Source organism: Rhincodon typus, chromosome 23 (assembly GCF_021869965.1).
Source record: "Rhincodon typus isolate 14 chromosome 23, sRhiTyp1.1, whole genome shotgun sequence".
In the NCBI taxonomy this organism is placed as follows: domain Eukaryota; kingdom Metazoa; phylum Chordata; class Chondrichthyes; order Orectolobiformes; family Rhincodontidae; genus Rhincodon; species Rhincodon typus.
In genome coordinates, this window is record NC_063354.1 from 41,497,475 (window position 1) to 41,518,474 (window position 21,000).

Below are 21,000 nucleotides of genomic sequence, written 5' to 3' on the forward strand. Positions count from 1 at the left end.
TTGGCCTGCTGTGTTCATCCAGCTCTACACCTTGTTATCTCTTGTTATTAACAAGTCTGCTTTCTAGGAGAGGGTCTGCCTTAGAACATTGCGACCCACAAAGTGTGCCCTCTGTTCTGGTCATGCTCTGGCTCACTCACCAGCACTCTGGCTTTCCAGGAGCCGATGCATTTTACGATATGGCCCTGGCGGGATGTTGAGATTCGCCATTGCGTTATCAGGATTCATGGTCGCGTCCTTTAGGGTCTTCTCCCCATTGCCATTGAGGTTGATCACCTCGTGCTGGGAGCTCGGCTGCAGGGTCGGGTAACTCCTGGCATCGGCCGCCCTCTGGCCTCTGTCCACTGCCCCCTGCCGGAAGGAGGACTTGCACTGCACCGGCTCAATGTGGCAGTTGGCGTGGTAGATGCTGTGGACAGACTCGGTATTGGCGGGAGCCGTGGGTGCCGGGAGAGGGTGCAGCTTGGTCAGGGGCGAGGGCAGCACGATGAGGCGGTTGGCGGCACCATGGTGGGCAGGGTCGGTCTCCGTGTCTCTGATCTCCGGGCCGGCGCGGTGGGCTCGCAGGTTCCCGTTGCTGACGTGGTAGTGATGGTGGTGATGGTGATGGTGGATCAGGTGGTGGATGGAGGACGCCCGCTTGCGTTTCCGCCGTTTGCGGGGCTGTGGGCCCGGCCCAGTCCAGCTGCCGGCCTGGTGGCTCCTCCGGCTCGCCACCAGGTGGCACACTCGCACCACCTCCCGCCTGGCCTTCCGCACCATGTGGCTAATGTACTTGAGGAGTTCGTCATAGCAGCTCCCTGGCTCAGAGAAACTGGCCAATGTGCTGGCGTTGGACATGAACCGAACCCTCTGCTCCTTCATCAGCTGGCTTTCACGCTGCTTAGTCTCGGAAAACTGGGTGGCTATGACGACCAGACATAAATTGATCATAAAAAATGACCCAACCTGGAAAAGAATGAAAATATACAGGAGAGAGTTAAGAAATGAGCATTGCAATTTGACCCAACCTCCACAGTTGAGGGGAACGATAGAAATGTGTCGGGAAATTGGCTTGAAATGGGGATGGCAAGGTGATGAAGTTCAGCAATAAATGCCAGGAGCCAATCCCAAAGGGACTATGGGAGGATAAAAGGAAACACAATTGCAAAAGCAAAATATCGCAGATGCTGGGAATCTGAAACAGATACAGAGAATTCTGGAGAAACTCGGCAGGTCTGGCAGCATCCATGGAGAAAGGAGAAACAGAGTTAACATTTGGAGTCCAATGTTTCTTCTTCAGTACTGGTTCTGCTTCTTCGATTCTAAAGGATCAGGCTGGACTTGAAACGTTAACTCTGTCTCTCTCTCTCTCTTTTTTTGCAGCCAGACCTGGTGAGTTTCTCCAGTATTCTCTGTGCTTGTTTCAGATTACTGCAGTTGCAGGAGAGCCGAAATAAAGACGAAGGGAAATGCTGAGGGCAGGGGCAGAAAGAAGGGAAAATTGGGACATGATCGGTTTTGGAAAAATGAAAGAGCAAGAGGTGGGAAGAAAAACAAAACAAAAGTTGTGCGATTGCCCATTTAACATGGAGTTGAGGAGAAATTTGTTCCCTCAGAACATTAAGACATTGCGGACCTCCCCTCCCCAGGGACCAGTGGAGGGCGGGTGGGAGACATTGACTATTTTTAAACTAATGCTAACTAGATTCTTGACTAACCACAAGGGAGGAAAAGGCTATTGGAGACACTTTTGGAGGACTTTGGGCTTAGAGTCATAGAGAAATACAACAGAAACAGAACGTTTGGTCCAATTCGTCTATGCCGACCAGATTATCCTAAATTAATCTAGTCCCATTTGCCACGATTTGGCCCATATCCCTCTAAACCCTTCCTATTCATATACCCATCCAGATGCCTTTTAAATGTTGTAATTGTACCAGCCTTCACCACTTCCTCTGGCAGCTCATTCCATACACACACCACCCTCTGTGTGAAAAAAATTACCCCTCAGCTCCCTTTTGTATCTCTTCCCTCTCACCTTAATCCTATGCACTCCAGTTTTAGACTCCCCTATCCTGGGAAAAGACCTTGTCCATTCACCCTATCTACGCCCCTCATGATTGAGGTTGCCCCTCAGCCTCCGACATTCCAGGGAAAATATCCCCAGCCTTTTCAGCCTCTCCCTGTGGCTGAAAGCCTCCAACCTCGGCAACACCCTTGTAAATCTTTCCTGGACCCTTTCCAGTCTAACAACATCCTTCCTATAGCAGGGAGACCAGAATTGTATGCAGTATTCCAATAGTGGAATACCTACAATTGTGGAATCCACAATTGGATCAGTCCTATTGACTGGGGGAGCAGGCTGTTAGGTGGCCAAATGGCCTATTCCTGTTCCTGTTCCCTTATTTGAATATGAGAGGTCAGAGGACAGGAGTGATTAAAATGACAGAGGCTCCAGGCCAAAGGACGTGGTAATGGGAGAAGAAGCTAAAGATGCATCATGAGGTGACAAGAGTGACAGGGTGACTGCTGAAGCATAAGTGTCTTACTGTACAGTAAAAAGCTTTTCCTTGTCATTCTTATTTCAAACAGGTACCGCTCACTGAGCATTCATATCAATGGAGCTTTCATACACTTTGTTCTATAACTGTGACAAGGCAGGTCTGTGCTGAGGATCAGCAAGAGGTCGAAGTGCAGATGTGGTTTACATGAGTTAGCCTGTACCTCCTAAAGCTAACCTGCACCTCCTAAATCTAACCTGCACATCTTAAAGCTAACCTTCATCTCTTAAAGCTAACCTGCTGCTCCTCTTAAAGCTAACCTGCACTTCCTAAAGCTAATCTGCACCTCCTAAAGCTAAGATGCACCTCTTAAAGCGAACATGCACCTCTTAAAGCTAACCTGCACCTCCTAAAACTAACATGCACATCTTAAAGCTAACCTGCACCTCCTAAAGCTAACCTGCTCCTCCTAAAGCTAAGATGCACCTCTTAAAACGAACATGCACCTCCTAAAGCTAACATGCACCTCCTAAAACTAACATGCACATCTTAAAGCTAACCTGCACCTCCTAAAACTAACATGCACATCTTAAAGCTAACCTGCACCTCCAAAAGCTAACCTGCTCCTCCTAAAGCTAACCTGCTCCTCCTGAAGCTAATCTGCACCTCTTAAAGCTAACCTGCACCTCTTAATGGGCAGATGCCTTCTTGCTCCAGTAGTTTGGAACAGTTTGTTGGCAGGGATAAACAGTGCCAGTGTTACACAGCAGACCAGACCAGGGTTCCCAGGTACAGGAGTGCAGTGCTGGTGCTGGAACAGACATCATAGGGGCAGGGTGCCCCTGAAACATACACTGCAAAGGTGATGGGACCAGATTGTCAAGGAGCCTGGCTATCCTTTCACAAAGCACTGAACGACCTCATGTGAGTGCTTACCTTCAAATGTTACCTCTGACCCAGTGCAGCATAAATCTCATGCACCCACACTCAATGCAATCTAGCTCATCAGTAACTATCAGCAATCTCTAGCGATCAGAATTCATGGCTAAGGTGCGTATTCTCCACTTCACCCTGACACATTTATGGTTGCAAACCTCACACGTACATATCTCACAGCTACCACATACCTGTTACTGTTCAACCACATCACTCAAACGCTTTCAGTCTCATCCCTCTTCTCTAACTGGGGAGGGGATATATAGCAGTAGGCATTCAGTGGGGCAAGGCCTGGCTGCTCTTCCTGAGCCTGTTGGAGTTCTCTGAATTATTGGTGCCATGGTTTCTGAGGCAGTGCCACTCAGCGTAGCTGAGTGAGACTGGGATGCCAGCTCGTTCCTGTTGTTGGCACCTTCTGAGGTCTCACTTGACCATCATCGTCCATGTTGGCACGACACACCAGCTGCAGCAAGGGTGATATGCTCCTCTTTCCAAATGTCCCGCGCATTTGGCATTTTGGAGAGCAACGTGCCACTGCCCGTCAGTGGGGGGGTGACAGTGAAGAGTGTGAGCGGTGTTTTGGGGAGACATTGGGATTTCTGCTCTGGCTCAGATACTGGCATCTTGTCGATTTTAGAGGACAGTTTAGAAGCGGGATGGTGTGTCAGCAGGGATGAGGGGGCTGCAGCCAGGGCAGGGGGTAAAGAAAACACAGGTGACACATGACAGTCTCATTTTGCTGCAGAGGATTTAGGTGAGGACACTGAATGGGTAGCCCTTGTCATCTCCTGTTTAGTTTGACATGGGAGAAGGTAGAAATGGCTGACTGGAATATTGTGGCAGCTGCCTGGATTACAGTTTACTCCATCTCCCTGCCTATTCTCCAATGACCCACGGTACAGCAGCCCGAGGGAGATGGAGACTTTCCACTTCTCTTGTTGCTCTTTGCAAAAGCCCAGCACCACTCCCTGCTGATTCGAACAATCCGAGTGAATTCCTCCAGCAGGGCTGGACATACATCGAGGGAGGCAGGAAAATCCCACAACAGCCAACATAACCCATCCCCACTGACTTTCCCCTCTCTGCTCCATCTTCCCCCTCCCAGAAAATTCAACCAATCACTGAGGGGGGCTGCTCCCTCAATCACAGGAGTGTTCTATCCCATGACTGGAGAAGCAACGAGCAGTTAGCAAGTAAGGATTGGCGAAGAGGGGAATTCTAGGAAAGCTGGAGTCAGCAGTGACCTCAGGCTGGGAATGTTGTTGGGGGCCAAGATTTGGGGAGAGTCATCTGCTGGGCCCTAGGGGGAGAAGTGAGGAAGTGATGGCCTAGTGGTATTATCACTGGACTATTAATCCAGAGATCCAGATAATGTTCTGGGGACCTGGGTTCAAATCCAGCAACTGTAGATGGTGGAATTTGAATTCAATGAAGCTCTGTAATTATCAGTCCCATTTAACCATGAATCGATTGTCAGGAAAAGCCCATCTAGTCCATTAATGTCCTTTAGAGAAGGAAACTGCCATATTCACTTGGTCTGGCCTACATGTGACTCCAGACCCACAGCAATATGGTTGACGCTTAACTGTCCTGGGGGAAGGTGGGTCAGTCTGTGGTGCTCTCATCCCATGAATGAATGAACATAAATTAGGGATGTTGAATCTGGAGAGAAGGTGAATGCTGTGAGAGGATTGGGGGACGAAGAAGCCTTCAACAGGGATGGATGGAGGAAGAGGATGGAAGGGAGGTGGGTAGAACAGGAGGCTTGAAGAGAAGTGAAGGCAGGGAAACTGCAAGGGGTGTTAGCTGAGAGAAAGGCCACAAAGGAGACAGAACTGTTTTTTATACCCGTTAACAAAGGAATACTCAGCTAACTTGGAGTGAGGAAATCTTGAAATCACTCAGGTAATGAATCTGGAATCTCTAGCTTATGCTGCATAGGTTCAAGAATTAATAAAAACTGAAAGAGCTGCAGATGCTGTAAATCAAAAATAAAAACAGAAATTGCTTGAAAAGTTCAACAGGTCTGGCAGCATCTGTGGAAAGAAATCAAAGTTAACATTTCAGGTTGAGTACCCTTCCTCAGAACTGATGGTAGTTAGGAAAATGCTGGTTTATATGCAGAAGATAGGGTGGGAGGAGGGGGTAAGGAGTAAATGATAGGTGGGGATAGAGCCCAAAAAAACAGAAGAGCAGTTGGACAGACAAAAGAGTGAATAACGATCTGGCTAGGAGGGTGAATAGCTGTTAATGGGGACTGTTAGTGACTATCAATGGCTTGCGTGTAACAGCAGGCTGTGATTAACAAGATCTGGTGCGTGAGGGCTGGGGTAATGACACGGGAGAGCTTGAGCCCTAAAATTGTTGAACTTGGTATTGAATCCAGAACCAACAGGGTTCCCAAGTGGAAAATGAGTTGCTGTGCTTCCAGCTTATGCTGAGCTTCACAGGAGGACTGTAGCAAGCCTGAGACAGCGATGTCGGCTAGGGAACAGGGTGGGGTATTGAATTGACATTTTCCTAGCTACCATCAGCTCTGAGGAAGGGTCACCGGACATGAAACTTTAACTCTGATTTCTCTCCACAGATGTTGCCTGACCTCTGAGTTTTTCCAGCAATTTCTGTTTTTGTTTTAAGAATTAATATGCAGAGAAAATTGTAATGGGTGATATTGTTATGAACAGTGTGTCAATTGTTAAATTTAAGTCAGATTGAGTCAATGAAGTAAATGGTAATAATTACCCGGGCTAAGTTTCCACCTTTGTGAATATGTGAGGTAAACAAATTATCTGTGGTCTCACCAAGTCTGTAGTAACTATGATTCAGGTCAAAGTCTTTTGTATTTAGAAGTATGTGTCAAAAATTTGGAAAAGAAACCCAAATTAACTTATGCCTGTTGTCTTTTGCCAATTTAAATTATTCTTGGAAATTAATGCTTTTCTTGTGTGTATTATCTTTTAAGTTTAAAACGGGGTTGATCATTATTGAGGACATTGCTGAATTCTTCTAATTATGCTGCTGCTGCATGAGTCCAAATGAATTATAAATATGGAATGATATATTCTGCATCAACACATCTAAAGAAGATATTGTTAGTAAGTGAGTTGACGACAGTTCATGAGGAGCCTTTGCAAACAAAAAAATAACATCAGAAAATCAAAATGTAGACCTCGAGAAAGCCCCAAGAAGAGGCCTCAGAATGAAAAACCTATTCTTTACCCTGTCCTCCAACAACAGCATACGCGACAAGTCTACTCAACAAAGTCCAAAGCAGGTTAATTGAAAGTCTGGTGCCCTTATATAGCACGAATGCTGAAGGTTCTAAGAGCATCTTAAGGCATTTCTAGCTGCGATTGTTTAAGAAAGAACATTAACAGGTGGTTCAAGTTGACAGGCTGAGCTTCAAATGAGTGTTAGACATTGACTGATAGCACAATCAACTTGCTTCAGTTGCATTCTTGACTTAGCTGTTACCTCACCCTTTCAAGCATGACAGTCCACACAGGACGTAGTGAAAATTAATTGCAAGATCATTTTCAGCCTCTTTGGGTTCCCATAGCGCTTCAAACAGCAGGGGAAAGAGCCCAATTTTGCAGCCACCACGTTTCCCAATTCAGTGCTCAGGAAAACTTTTCAGAAACTTCCGATGGCCCCTCTCCACTGGAACTTGAGTAGCTATGGTACTTTCATGGTGATAATAACAAACTCGTGATTCAGAAGCTTGGACTAATAATCCAGTGAAGGTGAGTTTGAATGCCACTGTAATATGACAGAATAAAATGGGAGAATTTTATATTCGGTCTAAAAGGACCTGGAAATTAAAAACGGGGGGTCAGTAAAAATCACCATGAAACTATCAAACCATCATAAAACCCAACTGGTTCATCCATGTGGATTAGGGAACTGTTGTTCCATTCTGGTCTGGGTTCAGTTGTGGCTAACTCACACTGGCTTTTTGATATGGTCTCACAGTCCACTCCATTGTAATATGGTCTTCTCAAGACAATGAGGGCCAGACAGTCGATGCCAAATTAACGCCCACATCCCCAGAGAGAAACGAAAAATCAACAACATGTACTTACTATGATGAGAAGGATGAAGTAGATGAAATTGTAAAACGAATGAGCATCCATGACAAAATACATGATGTCAACCCATCCTTCCAAGGTTATAACCTGAGAGAAAAATCAGATATTTCAGAGATTCACAGAGCTTGACATCAATCAAATCATGTTGTTGACCAGTCATTCTGTATTTTAACTTCAATAAAATCAAGACCTAATGATCGCCGTTGCCCATTTTTCAATGGTTCTAGACTGTCTTTGATCACAATCTTTTGGTAACTGGTGCCCTTGGCAGAAGTTATAAATCCAGAAAATTTGACTAATAATCAAATTAATGTGAGTTAAAATCCTACTGTAAATCTGACAGAACAAACATTTGTCAATTTTATAATTGGTCCAGAAATGATCTGGAAATAAAAAAACTGGGATTAGTAAAAGTCACCAAGAGACTATCAGATTATCACAAAACCCAACTGGTCCATGAATGTGGATTACAGAAGGATACCTGCCTCTCTAATCTGGTCTGTCTCCACAAGGATTTACCTCATTTATGAATTAATGCTAATTTTATCATTTATACAGATACATTAATAGTGGAATGAGGCTACTAGATCACAACAAACAACTATGATGACATAAGGAAAGTTGGTTATTTTTGTATCTGCAGATATTACTCACAATGACACAGCAGTATACCTTTATACATTGACATGGCCCCAGGCACTTTTCCCGATTAAAAAGTTTTGGCAGTTTGGGAGTTCTTGGCCCGTGCTAGGTGTTGTTTTTGGTGGTGGCTGGGCACTGCCAATCAGATCCTTCATGCACTTGTTACTCTCCCCAACACCACATGCTGCCCTCGAAGCAGCTGTGGGTGGGGGGAGGGAGGGGGATTGAGACTGTCACACATCTCCTGCTGGAATGTGCCTTTGGAAGGAAGGTCTGGAGAAAGATGCAGCGATTTATATTGAGGTTCTTTCCCAAGCAGCTCCGTGATGCAGGACTCTGTGCTCTACTGTATGTTCCCCTGGGACGCACACTGAGGACAAACATTGATTGCGCTTGGAGGACCGTCAACTCGCTGAAAGATGCTGTTTGGTCAGCCCGAAACTTGTTGGTCTTCTAGTGTAAAGTGTTAACCTTGACCGAATGTTGCAGACTGGCACATTCCAAGGCCCAGGACTATGTTCTGAGGGACGCACTAAAGCTTGGGGTTATTGCCACCAATGAACAGTGGGGGAAGACCACTGTCTGAGGTCTGTGGGCGGCTCAGTGGTTAGCACTGCTGCCTCACAGTGCCAGGGACCCGGGTTCGATTCCACCCTCGGGCGACTGTCTGTGTGGAGTTTGCACATTCTCCCCCTCCAGTGCAATCCCATCCTTCCTATAGTGCGGTGACCAGACCTGCACACTGTGCTCCAGCTGTGGCCTAACCAAGGTCTGGCACAGCTCCAGCAGAATCTCCCCTGCTCCTATAATATATGCCTCCACTGACAAAGGCAAGTGTCCCCTATGCATTCTTCATGACCTTGGCCTGCCACCTTCAGGGATCTGTGGACAAACGCCTCAAGGAGTGCAGAGGAGATTCACCAGGACATTGCCTGGGATGAAGCATTTCAGGGATGAAAAGAGGCTGGGTAGCTGTTTTCCCTAGAGCAGAGAAGGTTGAAACTGGGGACGGGTTGTGGAATCCTGATACAGCTGTATAAAATTATGAGGGACATGGACAGGGTGGATAGAAAGCAGCTGTTCTCCTCAGCTGAAGAATCAATAACAAGTGAACGTCATTTTAAAGTGAAAGTCAGGATGTTTAGAGGGGATTTGAGATAAAGCTTTTTCACCCTGAGAGTGGTGGGGGTCTAGAATGCACTGCCTGGGAGGGGAGTTGAGGCAGGGAACTTCATAACCTTTGAAAAGTGCTTGATGAGCCCTTGAAATGTCATAACAATCAAGGCTAGGTGCTTACTGCGATAAAGTGAACGAGTGTAGGTAATAGTACAGACTCGAAGGGTCAAATGGCTTCTTCTGCACTGCATGATTCTAGAATTCTATGATCCTTCTGATAAACAAAAGAACTGCAGATGTGGAAGTGCAAAAGAAAACCAGAAATTGCTGGAGAAACTCAGCAGGTCCGGTAGCATCTGTGGAGAGAAAGCTGAGTTAATGTTTTGGGTCCAGTGACACTTCTTCAGAACTGACTGCGTAGCGAGGAAGAGGTTGGTGGAAACGCCGAGGTAGAGGTGGGGGAGGAGGGCGGGAGGAGTAAATGATGGGTGAAGATGGAGTCCAGCAACTGGGCAGACAAAGGAATGGGGTGAAGGTCAGCCCGGGAGAACCCAATAGCTGCTAATGGGGACCATTAATGGCTGACGATGTGGTGTGTGTGGTAGCCGTCCACGTGACATCAAGGCCTGGCGTGTGGGGGTTGGTGGCAAGGACATGGGAGAAGATGCCTACGTGGCTTGAGCACCATGAATCTTGGAACAGACTCTCGAGGTTAGATTCCTGAGCCCTGTTCTGAGGTCAGCTCCATGGTGACGGGACTTCCACTTGCTGGTGTGCAGAGCTGTGCTTTCAGGAAAAGTAACTTGGAACAGGGAAAAGGAAGGGAAGAAATGGCCAAAAATAAAGCCGTGCGAACGAGCGATTGAGAGGAGTGAAGCTGTTGAACAGGGACAGATGTGTGCAGGAGCGAAGCCAGCTATAGTAAGCAGAGCGTGTGGGAAGGCAGGCAACATCTGTTGGTTGAGAGGCTTGGAGTGGGGGGGGTGGGTGGAGATGGCAGGGAGAGGGGTGAGCATGGAGGAGGGGTTGGGTTGTGTCTAACCAAGCTGCAGCAGTGGCACGCAAGATCGAGAGCTCACGTTGCCTGGACCACTGCCTTACACTCCAAATGCCGGATACAAAATACTTCTGCTGCACGTACCAGGACTGAACCATCTCTCCTGAAAGAACATATGTATTGTGTTGAAGAAGGAGTGGGGGCTTGGGTTGAGGGGGGGGGGGGTGGTGGTGTTGGTGTGGGTGTGGAATTGGAAAATGGTTCTCACGAGCATCTGGAACTACTTATTAGAATACTACAGTGTGTTCGGAATCATTGTAAATGATTTTCAGGTCCTCTGTATCTCAGTGTTAATAGAAGGGAGAGTATAACTAAAAGAACTATTTATGGATGCAATTTATTTTCAGAAAGGGTTTTCTTATGCTGTGGCCTAATGATGAGTCACCTGGCACAGTGTCTTGGCACTGGTTAATGGGTGGAAATTCATAGGGAGAGCATGTCCCTGTTTTGTAGAGAAGCCCTCCTGACAGACCTGGAAATATATCACCATTCCTTCACTGTCGCTCGGTCAAAATCCTGGAATTGCCTCTCTAAGGGCATTGTGGGTCTACCCACAGCACATGGACTGCAGCATTTCAAGATGGCAGATCACCAAGGGCAAATGGGACGGGTAATAAATGATGCCCACATCCCCTGGGTGAATACAAAACAGGCAAGCTCCACACAAGTGGAGCAAACGAGCCTTGCAGGACCAGCAGACGAGACTGTAGCACTACTGCATCATGTATTGACACTAAACACAGATCAGTTTACCTGGTGAGACTGAGTTGGTTCGCATCAAGGTTGAAAAGTGGCATTTCCCTTGGAACAGGAAACGGCAGGAGAAAAGGGTGTGAAAGTAATTGTAGGTGGTAGTGAATTGAGGGATTGCTGAGGGTGTTGGCGGCGGTGGGGGGTGGGGGGTGGGGGGGGTCTAAAACTGATCACCCATTGACCTCCTGTCTTTGCATTGCAGCCCAGTGTCTGTAGTGATGCAGTAAAGAAAACTACATGGGTCTCAAAGTCCTCCCAGCTGCAGAGGCTTCACAGAGATTCCAGTAAGTACTGAGACTAGGAAAGTCTACAGCAAAGACTGGAGGTGCCAACTCCCCACGATTGGCCTGGAGTCTCCAGGAACCAATCTCCAAGACAAAGCCGTATGCAACACTGGAAGAAAAAAAAATCACAGGGACGTTAAAAGAAAAAGCTTTGCTTTGGAGGTGAGAGCATCGGTTTCTCTGAACATTTCCATTTACCATTTACAAAAATATTGAAACTGCTGTAGTGGGGAATGCTGCTGATTGATAGATAAGCATCATCCAGTTGGGTAATTATTTTGCTTTCTGATTGGTGTAGGTGGGCAGTGTGCTGGTTGACCAATGGCTGAAGTGGTTTGGGGGCCAGTCATATGATGAGCCCATCAAGGAAACACTGATTCACAGTTGGGAGCCTGAGGAAAATGTGTGTGACATGGGACAGGCTGTAAACATTACATTTCCCATCCAGTATGGTCCAGTAACTGCCATTTGACCCTCTGCTTCCCATGGGGTGCACGGTGTGTCTTAACATAGTGGGAGGGGACTGCCTGGGTAGACGATGCTTGGCTTCTTCCTTTCTGCCTCTCTGTCCATTAAAACTCTCTGGCTGATGAAGGTCAAACAAGTGTAGAGATAACTATGCACTGTGATGCTCAGCGAGCTGTTCATGAACGTTCTCACACGCATGGATTAACGTCTAATCCAAGCACGCCAGTTTGAGAGCTTGTTTCAGTTTCGCCTGTTCTTCAAGTAATCCATTTGAAAAAGGAGAAAAAAATAAAACAAAGCCGAAGGTTTAGTTCCGAAATGTGTCAAGCATCAAATCTGAAAAGGCACTATGTCAGAAAGCTCAGTGGGAGCTTCCCCTCTCCCAGGATATGTAATAATGTCCTTGCAGGTCTTTTACCTGCTTACTGCCTCCTCCTGGCATGAACGCCATGCCCTGTTATAAAAGCATGTGCCTAACCTCCTGTTTCACGCACTTAATTTTCATTCAGTTATTACAATGTAAAATTAAAAAAAGATAAGCTGCTTATCAATTAATCCTCTTCAAGATAATTTGTTTGCAGACAGTAATTTTTGATCCTCAAGTGTTCCAGGATGGTTTTATTTTCAAGGGGCTGTGCAGAGGAATTTGGATGATTTTTTTTTGTGTCAGTTTTAAAGTGATGTTGAAGGTTACTGAGTTACCTTGAGAATTCAACACACAGAAGCTGATCATTGCTTCCGGCCAAACCTGCATTTACACCGCAAGAGGGTCTACACCCACCTCCCTTTACCTGAACCTGACTGAATATCTTTCTCTTCCTTTCTGCCTCATGTGTTTATCCAGATTTCCCTCAAACATATCCATGCTTGTCACCTCAGCTGCTCCTCCTGCAAGTTCCACATTGCCACAAATTATTGAGTAATCACATTTCTCCTGCATTACCTAGCGAGTGGCTTATATTGAGGAACTTGGTCTTGTATATAACATATCTACCTTGGGACTCCCTGTCATGTGGAACTATTTTATCATGTCGAGCCTATCGAATCATTTGATGACCTTCCATTTACTCTTCATTTGACAGATCACGCCCAGTCTGTTCTGCCTTTCCCGATGAGTAAGTCTTTTCAGCTCTTGTATGATCCTTGTGCACTTTCCCCAGTGCCTGTGCATCCGTTTCAAAATATAGAGACCAGAAAAATTCGCAGGAATACTGCAGCGAGTAACTCACCTCCTGACCCCACCACTTCCCCTCCCCACCAGAGCCTGTCCACTATCTACAAGGCAAAAGTTAGGAGTGTGATGGAATACTCTCCACTTGCCTGGATGAGTGCAGCCCCAACAACACTCAAGAAGTTTCACACCATCCAGGACAAAACAGCCCACTTGATTGGCACCACGTCTACAAACATCCACTCCCCTCACCACTAGTACTCTGTGGCAGTAGTAATATTTATTATCTACTCTGTAGAAATTCACCAAAGATCCTCAGACAGCATCTTCCAAACTCATGACCACTTTCACCAGCAGATAGATGGGAACACCACCACCTTCAAGTTCCCCTCCAAGCCACTCACCATCCTGATTTGGAAATATATCGTCATTCCTTCCCTGTCACTGGGTCAAAATCCTGGAATTCCCTCCCTAAGGGCATTGTGGGTCTACCTACATGACATGGTCTGCAGCAGTTCAAGAAGGTAGCTCACCACCACCTTCTCAAGGGCAACTAGGGATGGGCAATAAATGCCGGCCAGCCAGGGTCCCATGAGTGAATGAAAAAGAAGTAGCTATAATTGTGTGTGGTCTAACAAAATTGAACAAAATTTTGCTGCTTTTTGATTCTACCCTTCTAGAAATAAATTGCTTGGTTTTTTCCTTCTGCTGTTTTTCCAGCACCACCATTCAGGTTTGATGAGCAGCAACAATGCTGCAGAGCCAGAAATGTTTTCCCTCTGTCACTTTTGAATGACATAAAGCAACCTCTCACATATTAGACAGCAGATCCAGGGTCACTGTGTACTGAGACAGCATCAAACGCAACACACTCTCCATGGCAACCAGCACCAAAATGTACAGTACAACGAATTTGTTTTGTTGTCACTGTTGATGGCAGGTCAAGTTGGCATAAATTAAACTGTTCCTTTTATTTGCTTGTCCTCATTGAGACTGCCAAAATAAAAAAATCAGCAGTGAGCTCAGTGCAGAGAAGGTCCAGCTCGGCTTAGGAGTTCTGCTCTCTGACTTATATCCACTCCCAACACGAAGCTGACAGCCATTGCTCACTCTGGTACATCTTGGGAAGGGCTGCCTAAATTGGAGAAGAAGTATTCCTGAAGGTGCCAACCATTTGAGTGTCTCTGACAAGCCCACATGGAAACAGTGGAAGAACATACTCCACACACCTTCCTTTTTAAATACTACCCACCCCTGAGTATGTGGATCCAGCACTGGACTGTCTCATAGTCTCAGGACCCCCAACACCAGAGTGTTAGCAACATTCCACCTTGGGGGCCTACAACCCAATGGTCTCAATGTAGACTTTACTAGCTTCAAAATCTCCCCACCCCGACCTCATCCCATGACCAACCCTCCCTCTCATTCCCGCCTCCTTGACCTGTCCATCTTCTCTCCCACCTATCCACTCCTCCCACCTCACTGACCAACCCCCAGCATTGCCTACCCGCACTCACCTATCACCACCCCACCTACCTACCCCAGCCCCACCCCTCCTCTCTATTTATTTCAGAGCCCCCTACCTTTCCCCCATTTCTGAAGAAGGGTCCCGACCCGAAACATCAGCTTTCCTGCTCCTCTGATGCTGCCTGGCCTGCTGTGTTCATCCAGCTCCATACTGTGTTATCTCTGACTCCAGCGTCTGCAGTTCTTGCTCTCTCTGTGTTAGCAAGTCATTCTTGATCCTGAGGGCTGCTTCAGAAGAAGACTTTTGTTCATGAATTTGTTCATGAATTTCATGTTGGGACAGCATGGAGTCTCAGTGGTTAGCACTGCTACCTCACAGCGACAGGGATCTGGGTTCGATTCTAGCCTTTAGTCACTGTCTGTGTGGAGTTTGCGCATTCTCCCCATGTCTGTGTGGGTTTCCTCTGGGTGCTCCGGTTTCCTCCCACAGTCCAAAGATATGCAGATTAGGTGGATTGGCCATGCTAAATTGCCCCATAGTGTCCAGGGCAGTGCAGGTTAGGTAGCTCAACCATGGGCTAATGTAGGGGTTAGGGGGCTGGGCATGGGTGGGATGCTGTCGCAAGGGTCAATGCAGACTTGATGAGCCGAATGGCCTCTTTCCGCTCTGCAGGGATTCTATAAACTTTGAACTGCCAGACAAGAATCTAAAGAAACATAAATGCCACAGAAGTATCTCAGTAGATTTCACTAGCATGTTGGAAATTGATCAGCACTCTTGGTCCAGACTGAGAGTGAATGGACAGCAGGGAAAGGGGCAGCTGTAATTTTGAGAATTATTGCAGTACGTGGTCATTACTGAGAAACTACTGTACTCAATTCAGAATCAAAGAGTGACTCAGAGTAAACTGCAACTAAACCAGTCAGCAGCATTTTTGTACACTCCAAGCCATTTCCATTTCTCGAGGCAAAATAGTTCCCACTCATCTCTTGAGCATTTGCAGTTAATACTGATGCTTGTATTAATAAGTGATTTCAAAGAGCAAAGCCTTGATAATCTTGCTTCAAAACTATTCACTGCAAAACAATAACGTTCAGTGATTCTCTTCAACATAGCCAATTCTGTTAAGTCTAGATACCACACGCTGAAGATTACTGCCTGCTGATACTGTGCACTGAAGATTAATGTCCTCAATTATTCAAGACTATTATCCAATGTCACCAAATTATGGGCAACTGAGGAGCTAATATGAGTGAGGCATTTGATGTAATTAACATCAGCAGAGAAAAAGCACTTGAGAAACCAAAGAGTATAGAAACCATCAAACTCCAGGACCTAATGGCAACAGCCTGGGGTCTGAATGAGGATCTGAAGAGATTTTGGATGTAGAGGTTATGATTTTCCAATGTTTCCCAAATACCGAAATGGCCCTAGTAGATTGGAAATCAACAAATGTAATGCTGCTATTTGAGAAAAGTGGGAGAGCGCAAACAAGTCAGTTGGTATGAAAAATGCTGGTAATGCTGGAATCTATCTTAAGGAAGTCTTAACAATGCATTTAGAAAATTATTGTTTATCAGACAAAGTCAATGTGGTTTTACGAACAGAATGCTCGACAAGCTTATGTGATTTTATTGAGGAGGTGGCTTGCAATACGGCGAATCAGTAAATGTAATGTACCTAGATTTCCAAAAAACATATCAAAAAATGCCACATAAAATGTTAATGCACAAGATAAGGACACATAGAATGGGAGTAATATATTAGTGTGGGTGGAGGATTGAGTGATGGGCCAGAAGCGGGGGCAGGGATAAGCAGGACATTTTCAAGCAGTAACTGGTAGAGCTCACAGTGTCAGTGCTGGTTCTCAGCTATTTCCAATTCTATTTTCATTGCTTAGATGAAGAAATGGAATATGTGCTGGTTTTCTGAATTTATACAGCGATGTGACTTTGTAAACTGTGGGGAAGATATAACGCGGCTGCTAAGAGATATAGAAAGGTTACATCAGTGGGCCACAAAGTGGTAGACGATATGACTTTATTCATTTTGGAAGGAAGAATGGAAGAGCAGATTGCTTTTTTTTTAAAAAGAACACTTTAAATGTAGATTATTAAAACATTTGGAGGTACTGAATAAGAAAAATAAGTTAAAATGCTGGTTCAGCAAGAAATTAGAAGACAAATGGTATAGTCTTTATTTCAAGGTTTCTTGCTGTACAAGAATGAGGAAGCCTTGTGACAATTACATAGGGCACTGTTGGAACCTGTGGTACCTTTAGTAATCATGCCTAAGTACTTTTATTGGAAGCAATGCAGAGGAGGTTCACTAGGTTGGTCCCTGAGATGAGAGAGTGAATAAAGTGAGACCATACATCCTGGAGTTTAGGAAAATAAGAGAAGAGCTGAAATGAGATATGAATCATTTAAGAACCTGAAGAAGACGGACAGACTTCCCATTGAGTGTTTGTTTACCCTCGGTGGGGTATCTGAATCACAGAAATGGAATCTCAGTATTGAAAGGATCTACTGTTTAGGACTGAGATGAGGAGAAGTTTCTTCAATTGGGGGGCTGTGAATATTTGGAATTTGTTCTCTCTCGAAGGGTTATGGATGCTCCATCATTAAATATATTGAAGCTTGAGATTTCTAAACTCTTGGAATTAAGAGAGATGGGGAGCAGATGGGAAACTGGTGCTGAGGTTAGAGATCAGCTGTGATCATACTGAATGTCTGAACATGCTGAGGGGCCATACGGTCTACTCGTACCCTGAACATTCTTTTGCTGCCTACTCATGACTGACCAGAAGATGTAGGAACAGAAGTAAGCCATTTTGACTCACATAGTCTGCTCTGCCATTCAATGAGATCATGGCTGATCTGATCATCCTCAACTGTACTTTCCTGCTTTGTTTTCCATAACCCTTGACCCCTTACCGATTAAGAACATCGAACAATATGGCAGAAGAACAGGCCCTTTGGCCCACCGTGTCTGTACTGAGCCTGATTCCATCTGTCTGCACACGGTCCCTCTATTCCCTGCTTGTTCATGTGTCTGTTTAAATGCCTCTTAAACGTTGCTATCGTAACTGTATCTACCACCTCCCAGTGAGGTTGTCTCTCACTCTTCCAAACTTCAAGGAGTACAGACCCAATCTATTCAACCGCTCTTGAAGTGAATATTCATTTTCAAGCCAACACCATTAAAAAACAGATTATCTGGTCATCTATCTCATTGTGGGCTATGAACAATTGGAAGTGACAACTTCATAGTTACCATTTTTGTCCATCAGCATAATTAAAAGACCTATTAGGTATAATCTGAGTTTTTAATATAATTTGGAAAATTATCTCCAATAACAACAAGGGAAGTAAGATTTCAACTGTGGTGTGGTGACAATGTTTGTTGCTTTGAGTCAGGAGCTATCAGCTCAAAATCTCCTGTTCCCTTCCTTACAGAGAGTTGAGCGCCATTGGCTGACACTCCAATGCCATACTGAGGGTGCCCTCAGTGTTGAAGGGGCTGGCTTTGAATTGAGGCATTAAAATGACCCCTAAGGTGGGCTTAAAGAATCCCAGAGCACTATTTAGAAGATGAATCAGGGGCAATACTCATTCCCATGTCAACATCAGATCATCTGCCTATCCATCTCATTGTCATCTGTGGAATCTTACTGTGTACAGACTGGCTGTGATGTTTGCTGCATGGCGACAGTAGCTACTGTTTAAAATGTGCTTCATTGGTTTAATATCCTGACATTTCTATAGTGTTGTATAAACGCAAGTTTTTTGTTTTTTTAAAAGAAATCTCTTTCGCCCCCGGTTTTGGTGCATTATTTGTAAACTGCTGTTGGTTTTCATCAGAAAGAGAGGAATTGAGTCTGCCAGTCATCTCAAAATAAAAGCTGTAACCTACTGAAGGAAGAACAGCCCAAGGTACCTGAAATATTGCTATCCACGCGTAGCCAATGTTATCGAAGTTGATGGCTCCTTTGAATGGGTTGTGATCAGCAGGTTGGCACTGGGTATAGTACTGGTTCCAGTTTATACAGCTGATATTGTCTGTGGTGTTACTCAGTAACAGGTAGTAACTTGTATCGTCTAGGGTACATTCGATGTTGTTCACTCTTCTTTGGGGCACACTGCGACAGTAGCGCATTCCATTATCCTTCAGGAGGGAACATATGAAGGGATTCTCATCATCATTTTCTGTGTGATAATATCGATCCAGCTCTTGAGAGGCAGGTCTTTGAAAACAAAAGGAAAAAGCCAGAGAATTAGAGAGAAACAGGTTTGACATTAGGGTGGGAAAAGTGGCTTCAGAAGGTCAGAGGATATAATAATAAGCTAGCTAGACGGTGAATTGGACCTTTTCTGGTTCTTATCATCTTGAGAGCTTCTTACCTATGACACAATTAGATTTTAAAGATATGAAAGGCCCGTGCTAGTGATTAGATGCTGAGTGTTATTGACAAGAAGCAATGCCATAACAATGATAAAGACTGCCCCTGGAGACACCACTTGGCATTGCATCCGTACTGCATGCTCCTATTTTGTTGAAAATACATCAGTTATTGAGTCTTAAGTTTACAATTCTTTGCTTTCTTCATCTGGTAATGGTATTTTCACACCATAACCTCCCTTGCATATCCACCTGGTTGCCACATGCAAGTTGACCAGCCTAATCCTCCCTGTTAAAGGGGCTCTGAAGGTGACACTTGTGAATAGTCTGGCATGTTTTTGACTTTTTCTTCCTTCTTTTGGCATGTAGCCTCACCTTTGCCCCTTGCTCCACCACAAAGATTGAAGTGGAAAGTGGGAACTCACTACACATATCTGCCTGAAGATTTTAAAAATTATTTGTTCATTGGATGTGGGTATCGCTGGCTAGGCCAGCATTTATATACCATCCCTAATTGCCCAGAGGGCAGTTAAGAGTCAACCACATTGCTGTGGGTCTGGAGTCACGTGTAGGCCAGACCAGGTAAGGATGTCAGTTTCCTTGCCTAAAGGACATTAGTGAACCAGATGGGTTTTCCTTACAATTGACAATGGATTCATGGTCATCATTAGACTCTCAATTCCAGATTTTTATTGGATTCAAACTTTATCACCTGCCATGGTGGGATTTAAACCCAGGTCTCCAGAACTTTATTTAGGTGTCTAAATTAATAGACTAGCAATAAAAAGTCAAGGCCATCACCAATCCATAAATTTATAGTTCTATGGTCACCTCACTGATGAGGCATTAGAATTGATTTATTCATCTGAAATGGTGAGATTTGAACCTATGTTCCCAGGGCATTAGCCTAGTTTCTAATTTACTTATTCTGTGACATTACCACCACGCCTCTATCCCCCCATACACACTTTCAGCTTACTAGTTAATGGCTTCACTGTGCAGTTTGGGAACACATTAGTACAGGGTAAGGCAGGTTTCACTGATCTCTGACCCCGGAAGGAAAACCAAGTACAACTTATGAATGACACGTGCTGGTTTGATTTGTTTTGTATACCTCAGAACTGTGCTCCAGTATGACCACTACACTCATTTCCAGTGTTACACTGAATGGAACCACAGTATGCATTGGAATTTTATTTTACAGCCAGCATTTTTTGCCCTTCAACTGAGTGGCTTGTGGACAATTTCAAGTGCAGTTAAGAGCCAATCACTTTGCTGTGGGTCCGGAGTCACATGTAGGCCAGGTCAGGATGGTCAATTTCCTTCACTAAAGGACATTAATTCACCAGATGGATTTTTACAACTGCTGATAATAGGTATCATAGTCTATTACTGAGACTAGCTTTCAATTCCAGATTTATGAATTTAAATTAAACTCCATCAGCTGCAGTGGTGGGATTTGAAGGCATAGCCCCAGCGCTCTTGGATTACTAGATCAGTGACATTACCACTACACCACTAGTTCCCCACTATGTTATAACTCCTGCTACAATATGAACATACGGGCATGAAGTAAGGTCAGAATCTAAACTGGGAGGTTATCCCTTGGTCATAGACGCCAACATTTACTACAAAGCTCAATCCTGAAGAAAGTCCTTGGATAAATTGCTATGAGGCTATTGGCAAGCACTTACACTTTGATAACAGGAGAGGACGATACTGAGAGAAACAATGTTCATCTAAATAGGAGGAAAAAACTTGCATTTGTGTAGAATCTTTCATGTCTTCAAGGTGCTCCAAAATTCTCAGGAGTCAAATAAGTTTGGGGGTGTAGACACTGTTATAATGTATGGAAGCATGACAGTTAATTTTAGCACAGCAAAATCTAGCAGATGGCAATGGGATAGCTCAGCAGATAATCTGTTTGGGTGATTTTGAGGAATAAATGTTTGTCAGTGCACTAGTTCAACTCCCCTGTTCCTCTCAGTACAGTTACATCTTTTATATTCACCTGAGAGAATAGACAGAACTTTAGTTTCCCTATCTCTAAAACTGCAGCTCTCCCTAGGCAGCAGACTCTCTGTACTAGCCTAGACCATGTCTCTGGTGTGATGTATGAACCTCAGAGTTGAG

General features: G+C 44.9%; 1 protein-coding gene across 1 annotated transcript in view; it reads right to left on the reverse strand.

The window, feature by feature from the left end:
* Window positions 1-21,000, reverse strand: part of LOC109919653 (voltage-dependent T-type calcium channel subunit alpha-1G-like) — a 288,516-nt gene that overhangs the window by 206,085 nt on the left and 61,431 nt on the right. Inside the window, exons 5-7 of the mRNA XM_048610895.1 lie at window positions 18,406-18,712; window positions 7,502-7,594; window positions 141-948 (exon numbers count right to left, since the gene is read on the reverse strand). Of these exons, the coding sequence (XP_048466852.1) occupies window positions 141-948; window positions 7,502-7,594; window positions 18,406-18,712 (1,208 nt within the window). The remainder of the gene's footprint in view (window positions 1-140; window positions 949-7,501; window positions 7,595-18,405; window positions 18,713-21,000) is intronic.